Source organism: Notolepis coatsorum, assembly GCF_963971535.1.
Source record: "Notolepis coatsorum genome assembly, chromosome: 5".
Classification (NCBI taxonomy): Eukaryota; Metazoa; Chordata; class Actinopteri; order Aulopiformes; family Paralepididae; genus Notolepis; species Notolepis coatsorum.
In genome coordinates, this window is record NC_140169.1 from 24,929,902 (window position 1) to 24,955,444 (window position 25,543).

At 44.6% G+C, this 25,543-nt stretch overlaps 1 protein-coding gene across 1 annotated transcript in view; it reads left to right on the forward strand.

Annotated features, from left to right (window-relative positions):
• Nucleotides 1-2,757: 2,757 nt before the first annotated feature.
• pfkla (phosphofructokinase, liver a) overlaps nt 2,758-25,543 on the forward strand; it is an 88,598-nt gene continuing 65,812 nt past the window's right edge. Inside the window, exons 1-5 of the mRNA XM_084314963.1 lie at nt 2,758-2,976; nt 3,823-3,896; nt 7,163-7,240; nt 13,232-13,421; nt 19,181-19,346. Coding sequence (XP_084171089.1) covers nt 2,892-2,976; nt 3,823-3,896; nt 7,163-7,240; nt 13,232-13,421; nt 19,181-19,346 — 593 coding nt within the window. The 5' untranslated portion in view covers nt 2,758-2,891. The remainder of the gene's footprint in view (nt 2,977-3,822; nt 3,897-7,162; nt 7,241-13,231; nt 13,422-19,180; nt 19,347-25,543) is intronic.

Consider the following 25,543-nt stretch of genomic DNA (forward strand, 5'->3'; position numbering starts at 1 on the left):
TATGTATGTACATGGATTTTATGTCCGGATGGTATATCTATGGAATGGTCACTGTCTCTATCACACTCTCATATGCGCATGTTTAGCCGCATACAAGTATCTAGGATACACATATTCGTATGTGTACATAATAGGTTTACACACACTCATATGCACAAGGCTAAGTTATACATGTCAGGGGCACACATACATGCACATACTCACTTATAGGAAATAGGCATACACACACCTACATATACACATAGTTGAGGTATAGGCTCTCACTGACACATATGGGGGATATACATGTACATAGGAGACACACACATACGTAGCTGAGACGCACATATATATGCACACCTGAGATATACACTCACATAGGGGGCGGAGGCACACATGGATACGAGACACACACAAGAGATAGGAGTACAGTTGCATACCTGGAAGATGCACACACACACACATGTGAGGCATGTACACATGCTTACGTGATACACGTACCCACATACATATGTTGGAGACACACATGCATGCATGCTATCATGCACACCTACATGTGTCTGGGACGCTTTCTCTCAAATGCAATATGGAGAAGGGTGGCATCCCGATAGAGGATGCAGCACATACCTGCTCGCAGGTAGATCGGTCTACATGCAAAGTATATATATCAGGGATGTATACGCACAATGTATAGTATAGTATTTTTCTTTTTTTCGTAAGTATTTTTTATTTTCCATGTCAGTTGTTAATGTATTTGTATGAGTCCTTTACATGTTTTGTATGTTCTTACAAAAAAGAAAAAGGCAAATCTTGGAAGTTGCATATGGTGATGTGGAAAGAGATGTTTTGAATATTGGAGAGATTTGTGCAAAAAATATCAAAAAAAAAAAAAAAAATGAAATGCGGGTGGTCGTGCCCGCAAAGATGTGCATAATACAATAGTAATAACATATAATAGAATCCAATAGAACGACATTGTGCAATAAAACAAGTAAACAGAGTAGGGCATATCGGTATATGTACATAAGTTATTTACAGAGCATGGTAGGACATGCTAGGTCCTGTGGTAGTGCAATATTAGCTACGGATGAGGCACTGGGTCTTTATGTACATGCTATATTGGTGGTCAATGTCACTTCGGATTGCTACGACACATCTCTACTGCTTGTGACAGGCTGTGGTGCGTTCCAGACTTTACTCCTGTTGGGAAACTATAGCGATGGTCTGTGCTCACCACACTTTTCTTCGGCCTCCCCGCAGCGAGCTGTCGTCGACCCCCGAGCTTCATTTTACGACGGGCAACAGAGGTGGGTTGAGCCGCTATACTTGGCCCAGCACGGTTAGCGACTCGCCTGAGTGCGTGTGCACGTTTTGATGCATGGCTGATACCAGAGCGGCCGAAGGTGTGTAGCGCTGACAGCAGCTTGGAGGGATTCCCCTTCAGCTGATTGAAGGTCTTTATCATGGCTTTATCATCACCACCCTCTGTAGAGCCTCTTGCTCTGCCTTTGTGCAGCTGGATAACCACACAGACTTCACACAGACTGTCTGTACAATACTGCTGTAGGCCTATAATACTTATGTAAATAAGTAAGGCAATTGAAATATATCTGCAGTACAGCTCAATACACACAATTGTTAAGGGGATGCAGACCAGAGAAAGACTTCCGTCTTGTTTACATCAGGGTCCCCCATTTTCAATTCATCATAAATGTACAGTTCCCTCCCCCTTGTATATATTTACTGTATGTCACAAATGTAACAGTACTGCATGGTCTGCATCCCCTTAACAATTGTGTGTATTGAGCTGTACTGCATTCTGCAATCTGTTAATAAAGTTTTCAATCAATCAATCAATAAATCAATAAATCAATCAATCAATCAATCAATCAATCAATCGGTCACTGTACCCATTCTGCAATCTGTTAATAAAGTTTTCAATCAATCAATCAATCAATCAATCAATCAATCAATCGGTCAGGTCACGTGTACCCATTCTACAATCTGTTAATAAAGTTTTCAATCAATCAATCAGGGCCTGTGGTCACGTGTACCCATTCGGCAATCTGTTAATAAAGTTTTCAATCAATCAATCAATCTGTTAATAAAGTTTTCAATCAATCAATCAATCAATGAATCAATGAATCAATGAATCAATCAATCCCGCAGTGCAACGTGACCCAAATCATACGGCAATCTGTTAATAAAGTTTTCAATCAATCAATCAATCAATCCCGCAGTGCAACGTGCAACGTGACCCAAAATCACGTGACCAAAATCAGCCAATGGAAGCGAGGGGTTGCTATGTGCAGGCTTGTATGTGCGGGGCTTGTAAGCGCTGGTCTGAACGGCTGCAGCTGCATACTATTGGCTCAGCCTGCGGGACCTCAGCCTGCGGGGCTCTGTGGTTCTGCAGGTGGATAGTATTGAGACCCACACCAGGTTTCAGGTTTCAGGTTTTTATTTAGACTCCGCAACATATACAGATCATTAATCCAACATACATTGTTGTCAAGGATAGTAACGAAAAAGCCTCTTGACTTATTTCCATCGTTGTCCTTGGGTGTCAAGGATGCTAGAAACACACAACTCATTACAGAATTAATCACAATTATTATCTTTGCATAATAATAATGGCACAACCCTAAATTAATACAAACAAAGCACATTTGTTGTTACAATGTCCACATAAGGAAGTGTCTTGCAAGATGCAGATCAGGCGTCGTGGTGCACCCACCCTTGGGCAGGGCGGAGTCAATTCCAGGCGAAGGATCCGAGTATCCCAGGCTTGGTGCGTTGTTTGTTGTAACGCGATCCAACAACAAGGAAGCAAGCAAGGTCACTGAACATCTTCTCTATTCTTCAGCTAACAATCACCGTGTAGGTTTAACTAATCCACCGTCGCCAAAATCATGTCATCCGTGGATTTCGAGAGGTTAAAGATGACGGGGGCTGGAAGAGCCATCGCAGTCCTGACCAGTGGTGGAGATGCCCAAGGTAAACCACATTCGTTTGGAAAAGGTTTAGTTTGTTGTCAAATTACATATTTCTTGTATTGTTTAATACTTTTATTTGGTGAATAACTGAATCAAGAAACTAGTATGGATTTCGAGCCACGTGTGTTATGATGAATTGAAAATGGGGGATCCTGATGTAAACAAGACGAACGTCTTTCTCTGGTCTGCATCCCCTTAACAATTGTGTGTATTGACTATTGAGCTGTACTGTACTGTACCCATTCTGCAAATGTTCAATCAATCAATCACTAGCTAATGTGTCAACAGTTGCAGTACTACTAGCTACTGTAAACAGTGTTTGTTGACTGTTTGAAGACGAGTGAAAATGCATGCGTATGTTTTGTATTTCCTCACGCGTGTTGATAACTGGGCCATTAGATTTGTAAGACGATCAGTGTTTGTGTAATCAAAACCTTCTGATCTCCACGCATGATAGAATTCCATGCAAGCAGCCATGCATACGAGGGGGGGGGGGGGGGCTATCATTGTTTGGCAGGCTGTCAAGGCTGTCTTTACTGATTGAGCGGATGTATGACCTTTGCCCTACAGACAGCTGCGTGATCACATCAGATTCACCGTTTGATTCATCCAGAATGAAAAAGGTGTCATGCAGGGTTCCCCCTTAAGACATGCTCTGTAGTCAACGTGCCAGTGGCTGAATGTGAGAAGGGCGTGTCTGTGACAGTTTTTTGTGTGCACATTTAGCATAAACCAACACAATGTCTCAATTCAATTTTGTAAAAGGGAAAAAGTTGTGTGTTAATTATATGTATAAATATTTCATTTGGAAGTTTTAAAGTTTTTTTGTGTACTTTGACCTCACTAGGAATGAACGCAGCTGTCCGTGCCGTGACCCGCATGGGCATTTATGCTGGAGCCAAGATGTATCTAATCTATGAGGTACTACTAAATACTTCTTCACTTGGCCTAACGTATGACCTTCTCCAAACAGTCTCACTGTGTTTAGGCCTATTGCCCACATCCTGGAAACACATCTTAGTGGATATAATAACAATCCAACCAGAAAACCGGCCATTGTTTTTTACTTGAACTTGAGGACTGCATACTTTTTTTTGCAAAGCTTATCTTTATACTTTATGCTTATAGCACATGCATAAGCCTGCTCTTCTTTGAAAGATAACATTCTGAAATGTCTTACACAATAAATAAAAATCACTTTTAGTGCTAATGAAATAGAGTAACATAGGGCTGAACTTGAGTTGAACTTGAACTTGTGTACTCACATATTTCTGTAGTGGTTGCAATATTCCCAAATAATATGTAAAAAAAATAGGTATAAGCTATAAAACAACGCAAATCCATAGCCTGAAGTCTTATGTAGTACAGGTCCAAATTCTATAAAAATCCGTTCAGAAATGAGTCTTCTAGACTCTAGAGAGACCATATGCCAAGAAAAAAGCTCTATTCCATTTCCTCATCCACGGCCATGCATTCGGAATTCTTTTCACTTCTGGTTTTCGCTCCTCACCTTTCACCTAGATCCCTTATTCGCACACCCCCATGTGGGGTATCATTGGAAAGCTACACTCATTGGCTACAAACCTGATCATTTTCGTAATCGGAGGATGATTGGCAGAGTTAGAGCGTCGGGAGTCCGGGGTGGTAATCTGACGCTTGCACGTAAAAAATTGCACGCCTGACATATCGTCATGTAACTCGAGAACCGAGGCACGGATTTTGTCGAGCAACAAATGGAGCTTTAATTCTGTAATTTATATGTTCGGCAAAAAACTGCAGCCCGAGCCTCTAGACCAGCGGTTCTCAAACTACTGGTCGTGACCCAAAGTGGGGTCGCGGGTAGGTGACAGTGGGCACATTGGAAAAGAAAAATGACGAGCCCAACTCAGATTGATTTTTCCACCTGGCAGCTGTTTGTATTTGCCATGTCTCGCCCCTTCATCAACAGAGGCCAATGCAGTTCCAATACACACATCTCACTACATCCTGCGCATGTATAATCGCGGAGGCCACGTCTGGTGCCGGCTGGCCGTGTGTTCCAAACGCTGGCAAAAAGGCAGAATCGAGTGCTATTTTGTAGCTATTTTGCTTCCATAACATGTCTTCCTTCAGACTAGTGGAAAGGAAACGTTCAAAATACACATTTAGATGTTTATTTTACTACACTTTGTCATGCTGTGCCTGTAGATTTCGCCTAAATTCAGCGTGGTCGCCGGTCGCTCTCTAATATCATATGAGGCAGCGTTGTAGGGGGGGGTTTGCCTCAAACAACGAGCTCCCATTGGCTGGTGCAGATTTCTGACAACATGATTGGTTCAGATGCATCACATGCTCTGACATTCCTGACATAGCTTTTCTCCGCGGGACCTGTCAAAACGCGGACCTGTGTGTAAAAGCCTCACAGAAAATACGACAACAGTTGCAAGGAAAATTTAAATACTGAAGCAGAAGATGAAAATCGATGCGTAAGCTGTCACTTGGAAAGCAGGAGTGTTTGGACAGCGGGGCAATGGTTGATGGTGCCTGATAGTTCATGTAGCACGTTTTGAATGAACTGATCGGTGGGTTGATATGTCCTAATTGTGCAGGGACAGGGCTTCAAATTCTAATTGATCCGCAGAATCTGGGTTTTTGGATAAATATGCCTCATTTTATAAATGTGTATACAGAAACAATTCTGTTGCTTTTGTTAATATTAATATTAATACATTTCATTGATAACATAGTGCTGTAATTGTATTGTCTAATAAATATGCATGATCAAATTCAACAATGTGCGCTTTTATTTTGATATTCCTTATTTCCAAAAAAAAATCTAAATAAAATGGGGTTGTGGTATAAAAAAGTTTGAGAACTCCTGCGCTAGACGCTTGCAAAGTGCTGTGACTTTCGTCTGTTCCGCCGGTGGCCGTTGCATGTTAACACATTCTGTGCCACGCAGTATTCCCATCTTATACCACTCTCTGCCAGTGCTGTAAGTCTATGGAGTTGCGCACCTTCTTTGCAGGGCTATAACCTTTTAAATATTATAGCTATATCGACATTACTATGGCCCATTCAACATCGGGTATCTTATCGTTCCGGATGTGGGAACGTTATATTTTTCCATTCATACATTGTCGTGTTAGTACCGTCGTGAATATAAGTATGTTTTTAGAGTGTAGAGCAGTAATTCCTAGAACGCAAGTTATAGGCCCAGACGCATATTATACATAAATCGATTGGCGTTTCGTTCCTATACACGCTATATAAAAAAATTCAAATGCATATGCTCGGTATACATTATGCTCCATCATGCGTGAAGGAAAGGGGGGGGGGGGGGGGGGGGCGTTTATGATTCCTTGATTGTCAGTAACGGCTTTCCTTAGTACGACATCATACGTTGATCGGATGGATTGCAATGAAATAAATGGACAATCAAGCTGGAATTAACGTTAGATTCCTCTTCCCTGTGGCTGATGAGTCTGGAGAAAAAATATTCCAATTATTTGCTTTCGATCTGCTAGATCCATTTTCCGTTTGTATGACACAATAAACGCCGAAAGCATATTGATTCTTGCGTCTCAAAAGCGATCCAATGCACTCGAGTGTTTGTCTTGATCAACATAACAAGATAGCTCTACCGGAGGATTTTCCCAGATGCACAGAGCGCCACATCCGGTTTAGAGTGGAGTGCAACTCGCCCGAAATCCACCAGGCGGCGGTATTGAGGCGTTGAAATATCAGACAGAGTCCTGGATGAATTATGAATGCCAATAGCGAATAAAGGAAATAACGATCATAAAAACGAGTAAACTCGTTTTTGGCGCAGGCTGTGTTAAGAGTTTTAACAGCTTGTAGTGTAGTCAAGAGTATATACGCACATGAAGTAGGAGGCCTATACCTATGTCTTTCTCTGGCCTATCCGCCTATCAGCACGATTACCATTCAAATATAGGCAATGGTGATTGACCTCTCAAGGGAAGCAACAGTTGTGATTGGAGGATCAAGAAAAGAGGGCGTGGCTTGGGACAGGTCAATTTGGAGAGTTCAACGGTTCATTGCTCATCTCACCTCCGCAGCAGCGTATCCACCTCCTCAGCTACCTACTGTGTCACTGTGTAGAGCTACTTTATTCACGTACCCAGAGACATGAGAAGTCATGATGTTATTTATTTATTTACCTCATCATTCACTGTGTTCCCCAGGGCTACCAGGGGCTTGTGGACGGGGGAGATAACATCAAACTGGCCGACTGGCACAGTGTCACCAATATCATCCAGCTGGTAGGTCAATAGGACTAGGGGGGGGGGGGGGGGGGGGCTGGGCTGCTGAAGTACCTAAATCCTTCACGTAAAAGTAGAAATACCCTGATAGGATAGTACTCTGGTCAAGGTCTTCCAAGTTCTACTCAAGTAAACATGTTGAAAGTATTTGATCAAATGTCAAATGTACTCCAATATAAATATAATTAAGTCAAAGTACACAATCATGCCATCGGTACAAACAAGCGTTCTATCTTTGATGTATTAACCTCTATATATCGTAAATCGGTCTGTACTGTACAGTTTATAGTAGGATGCTCGATATTGACTTTTTTACCGATACCGATATACTGATATTGTCCAACTCTTAATTTCCGATACCGATATCAACCGATACCGATATATGCAGGGTTTCCCCCCCCCCCCCAAAATGGAATAATTTCAGGTAATTAACATTACTTATTACATGGCGTTTTAACATTCGCCGAAATGCTTGATTGTGATTGGTCAATAGCCCCCGACAGCGGTGAATTATTTTTCGATAACCACCGGTGATTATTGTTTTTCGCAGCTGGAGTAATCAAGCCCCACTGACACACACTGTTTCAGTGCAATCAGACACACCTGCCGGGCTGCCCGCGATAATAATAATCACTTTATTTGGGCTGACAGAGCCACAGAACAACTGCGTCTGCATTTGATCTCGTCTTGTCGATTTTGTAAAATGAATTAGGTATATTGTTAGTAAGTTAGCCATGTAATAAGCGGGATAATGTATAGCTATACTCGGTCATCATCGCAAAATAATTTACCTTCACTGACGTTTAAAACACCTCGCCGAGGCGCCTAAAACAATTATTTTTTTATTTTTTATTTTTTGAAAACTGATACCGATATTTTCCGATATCACATTTTAATGCCGATATCGGCCGATAATATCGGTAGGCTGATAATATCGGACATCCCTAGTTTATAGGTTAACTTAAAGGGTTGATGGTCCAGAGAATCAGTTGTATGTTTTGTTTAAAAGTAACTACGGTAGTACTTGAAAGTGTCATACATACTGTAAATGCAGTAAAACTACTAATATTTGCTTTGATGTGTCGCACCTTAAAATTCCCTTTTTTAAGTGCAGTGCTTGAGAGGCTTCTCTAATAGGACCAAGCCATGAATTGTTCTACATTCACGTCACCAAACCACCACTGTTGTCGGATTTAGCCTAAATCTGTTGTTGTAATTTTCTGATCTCACAACAACTCCTCTTTTATTTTCTCTCTCTCTTCCTCTGGTTTGTATGATCGATAGGCACTCTCTCCTTACTCCCTCACCCCTCCCCTCTCTCCTCTCCTCTCCCTGCTGGTCTAGTACCAGTACAGGGTTATGGTTTTAAACCAGTAAGGAATGTTGCTGCATGTGCTGCTGAGGCAACGGCACCAATTACACTCCAACGGTACGACAAGCAGCAAGTTGCATAGTTATTATAATATAGAATTTTGGATGCAACCTATGTGTGTTTGTTTTTTGTTATGTCAGTTTACTTGTGTGAATACGGTGTTAGAAAGGACGTGTGCTTCCCTTTCTAATCTTAGTTTGTACAAATGCATCTGCTGCACTTGTGTGTGGAAACCAAACTTGCATGATGCTAGTAGTAGGTCTATGTTCTTGCTTGCATTTCCAAGTTTCGGGTCACGGTCACGTGGTCGACTTGTCACCCGTTTTTCATTCCGCAACTCTTGTGCTTGACCTTTATGTTCCTTTGATAGAGCGAGTCTGGAGTCTAGAGCTTTGAAAATGTATGCAGTGACACATGATTTGTACCAGTGTGTGTGTGTGTGCTCTGCTCTGTGTTAGTTGCTATTAGGGCTCCCCTCTCTTAGTCCATTAATCGGTTGGTTTGGTCTTAGTCGACCAAGACCTTTGTTAGTTGATTAGTAGTTTCTTGTGCTTTTTCCAAATGATAAGCACATCTCTTTTAAGCTCTAGATTTAAAGAGGACATTCTGCATAGGCCTGCCGCGATAAGCAATAAATCGATTAATTGCTGCGATAATTAAAATGAATGCAATGATTTTGACGGGCGCGATTAATTGCTATTTGCGCGTTTGTTTTAATGAGGCGGAACCAGTGCCCCTTCAGTCACTGTCCGTGTTGGGAGGCGGGCCGCTGACGTTACTAGAGTACAGCACGGGAGCTCCGTGGGGCAACGCCACATAGACATTTCTCAATAGTGTTGCTCCTTTTAACCAAGTAGCATTATTTGTAGTGTAACGTTAGCTATTTTTAGACCCAAGTAGTTACTCGCTACTGCCCGAAGAAACTGGACTGCTAAATAAAGATTAAAGATCTAGCGTTCGTTGATGCTCATTCAATGCTAACAACATTCAAGTCAAGTCAAGTCAAGAGTTTTAATTGTCACGGCATACAGGTATACAATGAAATGCGGGTGGTCTTGCCCGCAACGATGTGCAATACAGTGGTACATATAATAGAATCAAAAGAAGAAACAACATTGTGCAGTAACAGGTAGCAGGTAACATGGAGTGCCATCTCGGTATCTGTACATAGTTATTTACAGAGCATGTGTGACATACAGCTAGTTAGCTTTGGTAGTGCAATACACTGTTCCTGTTATTCTAATTAGCTACAAACGAAATACAACGTATAGCATAGCTACAAGTACAACACAGAATAACGTTAATACAATTACATGCATCATTGTTTACAATTAACGGGTGGGGCTAGTCAAAGGACTGGACACGGGGACAAGTTAAACATGAATTAATTTATTATAACACTCCGGTAGTTTCGAGTCGTGCTGCAGTGCTTACGCACCACAGCTATTATATTATATACTGCTTTGACGCTTCCTCCTCATCGTTGATTGCCTGTAGTAGCTGCATCTAACGTTAGTAGCTAACGTTAAAACTAACCTAAAGTTAGTTGTTCACCAACAATTTGTTTTATCATTAGCTCAAAAACATCATATCATTAGCCCAAGTTGTCGGCTCATAGTTTCTGCTTAGGATAATCACAACAATACTTCCGGTCCGGTCGGTGGGCTTCAAAATAAAAGTCTAAACACCGGAAAAGACGGAGCGGTGGGCTTCAAAATAAAAGTTTGGGGAAATAAATTTCAAAAAAAAAATCTCTAACCGGTCGCAATAATATCGCTTATCGCGATATTTTCGGGGGCAATTAATCGCCCAGCAAAATGTGTTATCGTGGCAGGCCTGTATGGGAAACATCATTTGACAGATTTGTAGATTAAGTCGATTAGCCGTCAAATTCGAGAATTTCTTTAGTCGAGGACAGCCTGCAATGAGTTTATAATATTAGTATTAGGCAAAGTTACTCACCATCACATTGGCATTGGATTCAGGGAAATCCAATTTCAATATACTGTAGATCTACTGTAGATGTATCTACTGTAAATTATACTGAAGATCTACTGTAGATATAGTATATACTGTAGATATATATAATGGTAGTAGACATACTGTAGATCTCTACCTTCCTTATTAGTTATCTACCGGTATCCCTTCTCTTAAAGGGGCAGTTCACCCAAAAAAATTTATAATAATAACCTTACTCTGAGGGCTATCTATCCATCTCTAGATAGTTTCGCTGTGATTTGCCTAGTTTTGGAGATATCTTCCGTAGAGATGTCTGTTGTCAGTCACTCCAATATAATGGAGCTAAATGACACTCAGGAACTATTTTCCACTGAACTACACCCCATAATAGTGAATGGTAGGTGTAATTCAGTAGAAAATAGTTCCTACATGAAACTGCTCACAACATACTTTTAGGATTATTAAAGGGGAACTATTTTACTATTTCTTTCACTATTTGGGCACTTTTACACAATTCCTGTGAGTTTATGGAACACCTCTGTAATTATATATTTTTTTTAATTCATTGTTTTGTATTTCTAATCAAGTACTCAAAAACAGCATTTTTCTACCTCAAGATCTTGAGCTGTTTTGAGCCTGGCCACCTAAACCACTGCGCCGCGGCGCCGGCGCCTGAACATTAACATGCAGCGGTGTCTTTCTGACATCACAAATCATCACATTTTCAGATGACTCAGTTCAGTGAGGGTGAATATTGTGAGAGGAGAATTGGAAGAATGCGCCAATATGAGAATTAGAGACATAGATCATATTAATATAAGTCCACATAGCTAGGAAACAATGCTAAACACTGAAAAAGGCCATTTATAAGATAGTTCCCCTTTAACAACTGGGTCATGATTACGGTAAAGAGCCGTTGCTTTTGAGTTTTTCCAAATGTATTTCTTTGTTCTGAGCACCATAACCGCTCCATTGTATTGGAGTGACAACAGACATCTCTATCGAAGATATCTCCAAAACTAGGCAAATCACAGCAAAACTATCTGGATGGATGGATATCACTCCAGGTAAGAAGGACATTTTTTAATCTTGGATGGACTTTACTACCAGATACTTATGACCTATGTTAAACCCTGCCCTATTTTCTTGATCCTCCAATCACCACTGTTGCTGAGGTAAGCAATAGTTGTGATTGGAAGATTGAAAAAAAAAAGAGGGTGGGGTTTGGTTTCCATCAGTCTTCCCTACAGGCTGTCACTAAATGGTCAAGCCGCAAAGTAAAGAAAATCTCCAGTGTTGTTGGGGAAACAACTCAAAAACTGTAGCAAACTAGTACTACTAGCTACTTTACAATACTTTACAATGTAAAGTAGTTCAACTAAGTCTTAAACTACTCTCCAAAAAACGAAAACTACTTTGAAAAAGTAGCTCAACTATGTTGAAACTACATTGCGGAAAATGATCACAATCTAGTTCTGGAATATGGAGTGTTGAGGGAAGCTACTTTGAAAGCATAATTTAAGCTATCGATTACTTCACACTGGAAGGAGTTTGAGTTCATTGCAAAAGCTATAGTGCTCACTTCATTTTAATAGCTGCCTGCCAGTCAGACAGACGTGAACCAACACTAGATAAATCTGTATATCTAATCTGGTTTCTTCACAGAAAAAAGGAGTGTTCATTTCTGTTGTATGTGCGTTGCATAATCATTGTTCACAATTAAAACAGTCAACAAAGATTGTATTTGAACTTGTTCATCTTGAACCTTCCCTTTTTAGACCATTTAAGAACTTGATCAGAACAACGGTCTGAAGAATCTTTATACAGTATCTTCAAAAATATATATATATATTTGCACTGCGCAAATTTTAGGTTGGGGTAGGAGTGAGGTTAACCCTTTCACTACCACACTATAGAAGGTTAACTTTTCAAAATTTGATCACAAAATAAGGTTAACCTTTCACTACCACAGTACAGACTAACCTTCTGTAGTGTGGTAGTGAAAGGTTAACCTTCTGTAGTGTGGTAGTGAAAGGTTAACCTTCTGTAGTGTGGTAGTGAAAGGTTAACCTTCTGTAGTGTGGTAGTGAAAGGTTAACCTGTAGTGTGGTAGTGAAAGGTTAACCTTCTGTAGTGTGGTAGTGAAAGGTTAACCTTCTGTAGTGTGGTAGTGAAAGGTTAACCTTCTGTAGTGTGGTAGTGAAAGGTTAACCTTCTGTAGTGTGGTAGTGAAAGGTTAACCTTCTGTAGTGAAAGGTAGAGTCCTTTCTCAGCACAGTCCATGCTGTAGCTCCTACTAGCTCCAGATAGTCAGCGGCAGTAAAGCTGCCTGAGGCTCACTGAAATGTACTCTCTGTTCACTGTTAAAGGGTTTGGTTTATCAACAACCTTTTAGGTGAAAATGACGAGTTTTGCCGTTGCAGCTTGGCCACCAAGTGACGACCTATCCTACAGGGACAAGCTCAGTTCACTCCATTATAATTCCATGAAGTAGATCTTCATGGAAATTCAAGTATTGAAAAACTTAATTCTTTGAGACTGTCTTCATATCCAACCTATTATCAATCAATATTCAATATGAAGTGTATCTTTACATGTTGGCAGAATGGTACCACATGGTATGGATGGTGACTTGCGTTGTTACGGTGTCTCTCCCTCAGGGCGGGACGGTGATCGGCAGCGCCCGCTGTAAGGCCTTCATGACGCGGGAGGGGCGGCTCGGTGCAGCCTTCAACCTGCTGAAGAGAGGCATCACCAACCTGTGTGTGTGCGGCGGAGATGGTAGTCTCACCGGAGCCAACGTCTTCCGCACAGAGTGGAGCGGGCTGCTGGCTGAGCTGGTGCAGAAAGGTGAGAGATCTCTCTTTCTCTCTCTCCCCCTCTCTCTTCCTCTCTGACGGCACAGTGTTAAGTCACGGTTCAGACGGTCCTGTAAAGCTGACCACTGCTGAATAACGAAAGGTTATCCTATAACCTAGTAATAAGAATACTGGCTGAGCGTCTCGCTCTTCGCCATAATGAGATATCTCTTATTTCCAGCACCTACTGTGCTCATTAACAAAACAATGCACCCGACCAGGCCCCGCCCCAGTGTCCTCCTATAAGACACCGGACATGGTCACACTCCCCCTTCCTCGGGAAAAAGTTTCCATCATAGAAAACCCAACCAAGGGACCTCAGGGCGCCAAGAGCGAGACGCTCAGCCAGTATTCATATAACTAGGTTATAGGATAACCTTTCGTTATATAGCATTACTGGCCTCGCGTCTCGCTCTTCGCCATAATGAGATATGGAGCAGAGCAGACGTGTGGCCCGACAAGTGTACCCCCTGAGGACCCGCAAGCCCTACTACCAGGGGGGAGGGGAGTCCCGTCCACCCGCCCGTCCTAGTGAAGGGGGGGCGGCAGTCAACTCCACCAAGTGCGAAAAAAGAGGGAACCAGAGACCCCTAAAAACGCACAGCACAGGCGGGACCACGTGTGACACATCACCCCGTGGCACACACCCACACACCCCTGCTAACCCACCGAGAGGCGGGACGCAGGGGAGGTCCCAGACCTCAGAACCGCCTGGGAGACAGAACCCCCAGTCATGTCCATGAGGTAAAACCTAACGAAGGGACCCGGGGAGGACCAGGAGGCCGCAGCACAGGAGGCCCCCCCTAACAAGGCGGCAGAGGCCGCCACTCCACGAGTGGAGTGCGCCCTGACACCCCCAGGGGGGGCCTGTCCAGCCAACGTGTAGCAAAGGGCAATGCCCTCGCACAACCAACGTGACAGGCGCTGCTTGGACCAGTGCCTTATCAGCGCGAGGGCCACCGTAACAAACAAAAGTTGATCGGTAGCCCTGAGATCCCGAGTCCGACTGAGGTAAACCCCCAAAGCACGGACAGGACACGACAGATGAAGGCTCGCCTCCAACCCACTAGCGTGAGGAGGCGGATGAAACGCCTGAATCACAATATCCCTGGAGCGAAAAGAGCTCCGGATATTCTTTGGCACGAAGACTGGATTAGGCCTCAGAGTCGCACCGCTATTGGCACGAATAGACAAGCACTCAGGCCGCACCGAGAGAGCACACAGCTCACCCACGCGCTTAGCGGAGGTGATGGCCAGTAGGAACGCAGTCTTGAAGACAGCTGCTCCAACGACGCCTGCTCAAACGGGGCCTCAGACAACCGGCCGAGGACCAGTTGGAGGTCCCACTCGGAGACAGAGAACGTTCCACCGGCTTGAGACGCCGAGCGCCAAGCAGGAACATCCCACGAGAGGGTGGCTGAACAACGTTCCGCCCCCACACTCGACCATACGCCATTCCCCAGCGTAAGCTGTGGTAGAGGACGGAGCGTGCATGTACCGGATAGCGTTAACCACAGAATAGTCAAGACTCATCCCCACCATATTCACACTGTCAGCAGCCAAGCCTAGAGGCTGCCCCAGAACAGGAAGGCAGAACAGAGTTCCGCGTGCCCGAGAGAGGGCCCGCGGTGACCACGGAACAGGCCACGGCGGGGCCACACAGAGCTGAATCAGGGCCGGGGACCACACAGCTGAGCCCCGGCACGACCAGGACAAAGTCCTGCGCTCCCGACGTACCCGCCCCAACACCTGAGCTATCAGGTGTAAGGGGGGGAAAGCGTACAGCATCCCGGACGGCCACGGAATCGGTCCCAGACCTGCCAGACTATGTCCGGACGTAATCCCCACTCGTCAGGGTGAGGACCGCCCCGCGACATCACACCTGCACCCACATTCACCCTGCCGGGGATGTGGAGAGCCCTCAGGCAGAGCAGATGGAGAACGCCCATAGCCAGAGCCTGACCGCCGCCCGGTGCAGACGGGGGGAGCGCACTCCACCCTGTCTGACAATATACGGCGCTGACGTTGTGTTGTCCGTCCTGACCAAAACATGCTCGTCCACGAGCCGTTTGAGGACCAGAAGGACCGCCTTCAATCCCAACACATTGAATGTAGCGCAGACCGGGCAGCATGGCAGCTGCCCCCTACTGCGTTGGTCCGACACGTCCCCCCCCCCCATCCCATGAGGGAGGCGTCGGTGAAGACCGTGACGTGTGACAGCCTGCTGCCCAAGGGGACCCCGCAGGTGTGGGCACCAGACCCTCCCCAGAAGACGAGGTCCCCCAGCACTGACATGAGAACCTTCAGCCGCTTCCATATGTCTCAAACCGGGTCCATTTCCATACTGGAAAAAACGACCTCTGCATCCTCCCCATGAAGAGGAGGCCAAGAGGGACCCCAGCAGCAGGCGCATCATGGACAGCGCCGTAACCGTCCTAGGACGGAACCTCCCGAGCGCGCCGAGAACCCAATCACTCGCCGCCGCTCCGAGAGGGATGCCCATATAGACCTTGAGCTTAGAAAAAGCCCAAGTACTCCACCTGTTGACTGGGAAGAGGCAAACTCTACTTCCAGTCTACAGCAAAACCCACGCTGGTGAGACACCACCTGCCTGGTATGAGACCTGGCGATCTACCCTGACCTGCCAAGGACCAGAACGTCATCCAGGGCAGAATACACTTCGTAACCCCCGACGACGCAGAGGCCCCAGTGCGGTCTACACACACTTGGTGAAGATGCGGGGAGCCAGAGAATAGCCGAACGGCAGCCTCTGGTACACATACGCTAAACCCTGCAAAGGAAGCGTAGGTAAGCTCTAGGATGGAAGATCGGGATGCGAACACTCATCCTACAGGTCTATGGAGGAAACGCCACGCATTGCGTCCTCCTTTGGGACCACGACGATGGCTTGCTTCGCCCACAGAGATTGGATCTCGTCAGCCAAAGCTGTCACTGCTGGTGACCCCGACAATAGGGTCTGTACCAAACCTGAAAACGGGTGGGGTTGTGTAAACACAAGTCCCCGCCTCAGCATTCTCTCCATCCACCTCGACATATGGCACTGCTGTAGCCATATGTGAAGATAATCCCAAGCGCACCCGCCGCCACTTGGCGCTGGTCCGCCAGAAACCGTAGATAGGCGGCCCACCCGCTGTGCGTTGCCAACCCTGGACTCGCCAACCGCGCAAGCAGGGCGTCTCGTGGAGCTGGGATACCGCACCCCGACACTACCAACGAGGCAATCGCACCCAAGGGGGGACCCCGACAGAACGGGCCGGTTTGATACGGGGGAAGCTGACATCACACTGGGTGACAAAAGCTCCCCCACTGAACACCTCGCCAACATGGACTGCTGAGGAACTGTTCTACAGCTGGACATGCAAAGTGTGAGGCCCCCACACTGCCTGTAGGTGGGTTCCTACACACCGTAGCCCTGCATTGATATTACTACCACCCAAATCACGCGCGCCTGCCAGACCACCGCCGGTCTTCCGGCCGTGGGAGGCACTAACGTGATACCCGGCCTGGCGAAGGCGAGGTCGGGGGAACCTGCGCTGTTTGCCTCAAGAGGTCTCGAGCCCCCCTGCTGACAACCTTTGTAGTTGACAGACGTAACACCAGGCTCACCAAACAGACGCAGAACGTGTGGCATGGGAGCCGCCTTACAGCACAACATTCTCACGGACAGACCCAGGCCTAGCCAGCAACTGGGTGTCAGCCCCTGTCCCCATGAGAAGCGAAACGTCGGCCCGCTTGCGCTTCATTGAAGGCACGCGGCCCACAGCCAAAGGAAACAAATCGGAGCCCTTATCCCGCTAGACAGCTAGACGGCGACGGTTTTTTAGGGCGTGCTCATCTAATGTAGCCGATCCCTTGGCCGCCACGGCTGTTGGCCTTGCGATCACCTGTTTTCTTTGTGTCCAGGGTACCTCAGGCGGGGGAAACATGGCCGCTGGTTGAGGGCCTCGCCACAGCCGCTGGCGAGGCCGCGCCCTCACCTCTGGCTGCACGTGTGAGGCGGTGTGGGGCCTAGGTCAAATACCGCCCGCGCTCCTGCGGAAAGACCAAAGTCCCTCTGCGGGGAGCCCTTCTCACCCCCTCAAGGGGAGACTGATCCAACCAAGATGTCTGTAAACAAGCGTTGACAGCATCCTAGCCCTCCCTGCGGTTATAGCTTGCAGCTAGGTCAAAGCTAATAACGTCAAAACCTCACGCGATGTTTCGACATCGGCTGGCCTTCTAAGGCCCCGCCACCCGACACCATTTTTGACAGAAAAAACAGCAATTCGAACAAAGTTACTAGTCGCTGCTAATTCTACACCGTGGTGGTATAGGCTTAACAGCCCACCAGCCACCTGCCGGGCCGACTCACCTCATGGCGTCGGCCGGGCGGGACACCGTTCCAACATGTCAGAGGCAAAGGACTGATGCCACCTGCTTCACAAGCACGGAGCACCAGTGGTGGCTGCAACAAAAAACGACTACTAGTGAAGCACTGCCTCACTAGTAGGAATGCAGCAACCTCCACTGTGGTGTGCACCCATGAAGGGGTAAATGAATACATGAACGAAAACTCCACCAACACACTGCAGAATGGGCTAGCCCATACACACAATGTTAAGGGGATGCAGACCAGAGAAACACCAGTCCCGCACACAATTCATAGATTCACAAAAAGCACACCAGCCCTAGGCCTCAGCCCATCCATCCATGAAATGGTAAACAAGCCCCCGTCAAAACTCCCAACAGTAGACACCGATTGACCGTCAGCATGAATGGTTAAGAGGAGGGAAGACCTTTTAAAAAGACAGCCCTCGGCGGGGAACAAGAAACGGAGACCCAGCATTGTAGCATTAGCATTAGCCGCGCGCACTAGGATAGCTGGGAAAACACCCAAAACAGAGTCATGACGACCATGTTTTCCCAAATATCCTGCCCCTCGCGCCAATACACAACTCGGCTGTCTCACGGGACAACGAGCAGTATCACAAATGCTAGCATTAATGCCTGGCAGCGCAGGCCCTACCTGTGCGCGACCTAGCCCGACAGCTAGCCGCCGTGCGACGTCCCTTGGTCCGCTGTCAGGAGACGAGGAAACCCAGGACAGGCCCGATGTGCTGTTAGGATGTGCCGAGAAGATTCCAGGGGCTGGTGAATCTCCGGCGAAAACTCAACATTGTTCAATTTCTCTCTGCATTTCATAACAACTAGTTCATGGAGTGCACTGCAGCGTCCATGATGGAAACAAAAAAAGAGGAAGGGGGAGTGTGACCATGTCCGGTGTCTTATAGGAGGACACTGGGGCGGGGCCTGGTCAGGTGCATCGGTGCATTGTTTTGTTAATGAGCACAGTAGGTGCTGGAGATAAGAGATATCTCATTATGGCGAAGAGCGAGACGTGAGGCCAGTAATGCTATATAACCAGGGTTTTCTTTATCCTCTATAAAACACTTAGTGAACCTTGTTTTTAGAGAAGTGCTATATGAATGAAGTTAATAGTAATAATAACGTGTATCATTATTATAATAATAATAGTGTTTTGCATTTAGTTTGTAGAATATTATGAATACTAGTAAAATGCTCATAGACAACATTGCATGTGTGTGAGTGTGCGTGCAGGGGGGATCACAGACACCCTGGCCAAGCGGCATGACCACCTGAACATCGTGTGTGTGTGTGTGTGTGTGTGTGGTGTGTGTGTGTGTGTGTGTGTGTATGTGTGCGTGCGTGCGTGCGTGCGTGTGTGTGCAGGGAGGATCACAGACACCCTGGCCAAGCAGCATGACCACCTGAACATCGTGGGTCTCGTGGGCTCCATAGACAACGACTTCTGCGGCACCGACATGACCATCGGAGCCGACTCTGCACTGCACCGCATCATGGAGATAGTGGACGCCATCACCACCACTGCACAGAGGTCAGACACTCTGCTGCTGCACAGCTAGAGCACTGAAGCTATTGCAACCATGTCAAAATGAATAGCCTGTATCAGTGCTGTATAGGTCTGCTGTCTGCTGAAGGTCTTACACTGACCAACAGCAGCATTTATATTAATATAAAAAAATGCCCACGAAGGGGCGCCCGAGTGGCACACCGCATACAGCACTGCGGTGCAATGCGGCCGACCCGGGTTCGACTCCCGGACCCGGTGTTCTTTGCCGAATGTCTTCCCCGATCTATCTCCCATTCCTCCTCTCTCTCTCTCTCTCTCTCTCTCTCTCTCTACCGGACTGCCCGGTAGCAAAAACCTACAAAAAACATACAGTAACTTGTTCGAAAGGACAAGTAACATTTAAAAACGCCCACGAAAACCCAAGAAAATACACATCAATTTATCTGAGTGACGGCAATAGAAAAGCGTGTGCTCCTGACTCGAAGCTCATCAAAGAGTAATAATAATAATAATAACTTTATTTGTATAGCACTTTTCATACAGAGGTTGCAGTTCAAAGTGCTTCACAACAGTAAAAAATACAGGCATAAGCGAGCATAAAAAAGATAGACAGGTAGCAAGGTATGGTAAATCACAGTGTTTCACATTAGGATCTAGCATCCCAATAGGCTCTCTGTTTACAGTTTCATTCAGTAATACAAATAATAAAAATTGTTTAAAATGATTCAGTTTAAAAATAGTCTTAAAAAATTATAAAATAGAACGGACATACAACAGGGTATTTAACATACAACAGAGCAGTGCATCAGTAAGAAGTAAAAAGTGTGATAAAATAGTTATAAAATGTGCATAGAACCGACACATGAATTTGATAGGCAGTGTATAAAAGTAGGCAGGGTAAGAATAGTGCAGGTAAGTACAATTTGTGTCAGGATATCCCTGATGTTTCATTGAAATGCCTGAGCAAAGAGATTTTTTTTAAGCTGTCTTTTGAAGATGTCTAGCGAGTTGGCTTCCCTGATGTTTTGGGGTAGTTTGTTCCACAGTTTTGGGGCATAGTTGATAAAGGCTGCATTACCGATCCTCTTTTGACTGTTTCTGGGAGCCTCTAGTAGTCCAGCAGCTGATGATCGCAGTGTTCTTGCTGGCGTGTAAAGAGTAGGCCGGTTTTGTACTGTAAGGCAAACAAAATAGTCCAAAGTGTGAAGAACAGGCCTAGGCACTGAAAACCTCTAAAAGAGGCTCTTTATAGAATTAAGAATCAAGAGAATCACGAGGTTTATTTGTCACATACATACCAGCAGAGGTGGGACCAAGTCATTGTTTTGCAAGTCTCAAGTCAGTCTCAAGTCTTGGTACTCAAGTCCAGAGTCAAGTCCCAAGTCAAGATAGGCAAGTCCCGAGTCAAGTCCCAAGTCAAGACTGACAAGTCCCAAGTCGAGTCCCAGGTCCTAACCTTTGAGTTTCGAGTCCTAAACAAGTCATAATAAAAATCACCACAAAAAAAAAATCAACAAAAAAAATCATTATCAACTTGTTGGCAAAACATAATCTAATTTCTATAAATGTCATAATATTCAGAATCAGGGTTAGTCTCACAACTAGATACATTTGGGCAAGAGCTGCTTGAGAAAACCAGTTCAGGAGTATATTGAGAGAAAAAAAAGAATAAGGATCACCATATCCATTTTAAAGGTAGGATAACAATAACCAATATATTGTCTTCCCACTTGGACCAATAATTTATTTAACGTCTGCCTGCCCTGTATACAGTCTATGGCACATGATCCATAATAGCAGACCTCGGTTCAACTAACTAGTCTACATTTTGGGGTATAAAAAATCATATCCATACATTTTGGGGTATAAAAAATCTGTACTGAAATGACAAGGCATCTCTGCATTTCGTATATTAGGTAGTTTATTAGGTATTAGAATTAGGTAGGGCCTAATTCGTGTTCGAGTTCTCTCTCTCTACCTTGGATCAATGACAAAAGTATTTTTCAATTGTTTGTATTGAGCCGTACTGTATTGTACCCATTCTGCAATCTGTTAATACAAATGTCAATCAATAAAAAAATAAAAATAAGGAGCAGCAGTACTGTTAGACTACTGCTGGCCATTCATCAACCGAGACATTGCTGATTGTTTTATTTTATATGACTACCAACTGCCTAGCCAGCCGTGTATCAATCTAGGATGTAATGATAACGTTACCACACTGACTGTGTCGATGGCTCTCTCAGTTACAGTGGGTGACAATATTGTCGCAAGGAAAGACGAAATTACATACCTAGGTTCCATCCTAGAAGCAAATCTTTCCTGTGACAAAATGGCATCCAATGTAATCAAAAAAGTCAACCAACGAACTAGATTCTTGTACCGGATCTCCTCTCTGGTAAACAAGAATACCCTGAAGACTCTGGCAGGAGCACTCATTCAAGGGTACTACGACTATGCTTGCACCTCATGGTACCAAAGTACCTCAAAGGCGCTAAAAACAAGATTACAAACATCACAAAACAAACTGGTCAGACTACTACTTGACCTTACTCCTAGAACCCACTTTACCCCTGCCCACTTTGACTACCTAGGATGGCTTAGTACAGCAACTTGCAATGGGCCTGGTCTACAAGATACACTAAGATACCCATGTACATGTCAAAATACTTCCCAAAGGTCAGTGAATACCACGACCACAACACCAGAGGGAGCTCCACAAATCATGTTAAACCCAGATTCGGCTCAAACAAGGGACTAAACACGTTTAGCAATTATGCCACATCAATGTGGAATGCCCTACCCACAGCTGTAAAGGAATGTGAATCACTACTCACTTTCAAAACCACTCTCAAAGAACACCTACGGGTTACTGCAATTCGAAACTGGCCCTTGTAAATGTCCTACCCCAACCCCTTCCAATGTACAGTAAATGACCTATCCCAAGAATACACAAGACCCTCTTCTTAGAACCAAGTATGGTTTCGTCGATATTCCAATGTACAGTTTTGCTTGTACAGTTGTACAGTTTCCCCCACCCCGCCTACCTAACCCCACCCACCCACCCAACCACCTCCAATGTACAGTCCCCCCCCCCACTTACCCAACCTCCTCCAATGTACAGTTTCTACGTCAAATGTACTCTCTTTTTATACTCTTTTTGTATCACAAACAGTACTGTATTTGTAAATCTGGTATGTCATAAATGTATAGATGTAGCAGTACTGTCTATCTGTATGTCGTGTGTGTCATATATGTTATGATGAATTGAAAATGGGGGACCCTGATGTAAACAAGACGAAAGTCTTTCTCTGGTCTGCATCCCCTTAACAATTGTGTGTATTGAGCTGTACTGTACTGTACCCATTCTGCAATCTGTTAATAACGTTTGCAATCAATCAATCAATAGCAATCCGAGTTACTTACCGATTTTGTGCAGCTTCAAATGAAGTTGTTGCTTCTCCATCTGTGATTTTCGAGCCGCACGTTTTGCATACTGCAATTCGTTTTTTGTTGACCACCACCACGTAGTTTTTATAAGCAAACGAAGCAATCTTTGGTATAATTTTCCACTGAATCCGTCGTTATTAACGTTCGTAACGTCACTTCTTCTCTCGCGCAAATTGATTGGATGCTGTCGGATGTTTTCACACAAAGTGGGCAGTAGATAGGTTCTTTGAGCCAAGACACAATTTACATTTAACTAAAACGTTATTTTCTTTGTGCTCAACAAAAGAGAAATAATGAGGATATCCAATATCATGTGTAACGCTGGGCGCTGGGCGCCGCCATGACACTCTAACAAGTAAACAAAGAAAGAATAAAACACGCCCACAATCTCCGCAGGTGACAGAGGACAGTGCAACTCCGTTAGGGAAAATATACGCGCGAGCCGGTTGCGTGAATGAAGTGTATATTAGCTGGAAATGAATTAATTCACGGCACATTTAATAACATAATTTTTAATCGTTGGGCATTATCGACTTCTCAAGTCAAAAGGCTCAAGTCCAAGTGAAGTCACGAGTCATTGGTGTTAAAGTCAAAGTCAAAGTCTTTTTTTTTTTGGTCAAGTCAAGTCTAAAGTCATCAAATTCGTGACTCGAGTCTGACTCGAGTCCAAGTCATGTGACTCGAGTCCACACCTCTGCATACCAGGGCATACAGTGAAATGCGGGTGGTCATGCCCACATCGATTGTGCAAAATACAATAATAAAAATAGGCATAGAAAGAAAAAGAAAATAGGTAAGACACAGGATGTGCATGATAAAAAATGACATGCTAAGTTCCTGAGAAACTGGTTCCTATGTACACTACTATACAATATACAATTAACAATTTTAACTCCGCCATTTTTATACTTAATGTATCTAAACTATACTATACAATACCTCCTTCCTTTAAAGTGACTTTTTCATTATTTAAAGTGACATTTTGTTTAAAGTGATTGTTTTAGCGGTATATGCAAAAATATAATTTATTTACATGGTGAAGAAAGTAAGAAAAAATTTAATAATTAACACGGTGAACGTTTCAGTACTCGGAGCGTCATCGGCACATTTTGTAGGTGCTGATTGACGCTCTGAACAGCAAAAAAAAATACATTTGAAAAACTTAAAAGCAATGTCTCTTTCCAGAAATGATATCCCGGTTGCGTGAATACTTTCGGCAGCCCACTTGTCCTTCCGCATTGCTCTGATTGGCCTATGTCCTTCTGCATTGCTCTGATTGGCCGAGCGCGCGCATGCGCATGAGCCGCGACGCGCTCCTCAGCCGAGATGCATCCAGCTCAGCCAGGCAGGAATACTGCGCTGAGTGCGCTCTGCTTAACCCAATTTATACAAATGGAAGTGGCTTATGCCGAGAAGGCGTAACACAACAGTGAACACATGCAATGCATCTGTCAGTCGTACTTAACAGTTCACTGTTGTGTTACGCCTTCTCGGCATAAGCCCCATAATAAGAGCGTCTCTGGCTTCGTCCAGCGGACACCAGAGCTCAGCGATGCCGCTCACAGCAGTATATTCTCCCCGCTGGCGATCGGAGCACGGAGGGTCGTGGACCCGCGTCGCAGCCGCGAAGCCGGCGATGCGATTTTTGATTGGTTTGTCATGACAAACCAATTACATAATCCAACATATGTGTAAAGAAACAACATATTCCAGTTAACGGTATATTTTTTTAATGATTCGTTACGGCGTAATCAATACTTCCATTTGTATAAATTGGGTTAAGCAGAGCGCAGTATTCCTGCCTGGCTGAGCTGGATGCATCTCGGCTGAGGAGCGCGTCGCGGCTCATGTGCATGCGCACGCTCGGCCAATCAGAGCAATGTGGAAGGACAAGTGGGCTGCCGAAAGTATTCACGCATCCCGGTTACTAATTATCATAAGACCTTGTTGTGAGCAGTTTCATGTAGGAACTATTTTCAGCACAACTTTCATGTTTCCTTGTATTTTGTTGTAAGCCTCCAAAGGCCACAGTTGCTGATTGGTGTCACTCCGGTTATACATTTCAATAGGAAACGTGATGAGAAACGTGAGTTTCAAATCTGTTTATTGATTCCTAACTACAGTGAATTGCAGTTGCGCTCCCTAAGCGATCTGAGTGAACCGCGTTATTAAGCAGTTGTCAGGACCTGCTGCTCAGACCAAACCTCATATCACTGGTTCATTTCATGGCGTCGTCAGCAAATCATGTGATTTAGTTTTACTCTCTTGACCATGGCTGACTAGGGCTGCTCCGGCTAATCATAATGACGATTATTTTAATCAATATTAAGCTTGTGATTATTTAAGACGATCACCCATTGACTTTGGAAACATTGTGCATTTACATTGAACTTAAAAAAGAAAATAGTCTTCTTTAACAGTGGACTTCCTCGAACCTTTGTCCTTTTGGCCACTATCATCTTGTTAAGGAAATACTCACTTGAAACTCTCATCGTAAGTTGATCTAGTGATCTATCTAGTGATCTATCCACAGAAACGATTGTTTTTAGCGAATCTGTTAGTTACAACAAGATTGGGTAAGCAGTGTTGTGTGAAAAACAACCAGACGTCTGGTCTGGGTAGAAAGCTCACCACCTTCTAGTGTTGTCACGATACTGGAATTTCGACTTCGATACGATACCTTGAAAAGTATCGATACTTCGATACCATTTCGATACCAAAAAAAAAAATATATATATATATATATATATATATATATATATTTTTTTTTT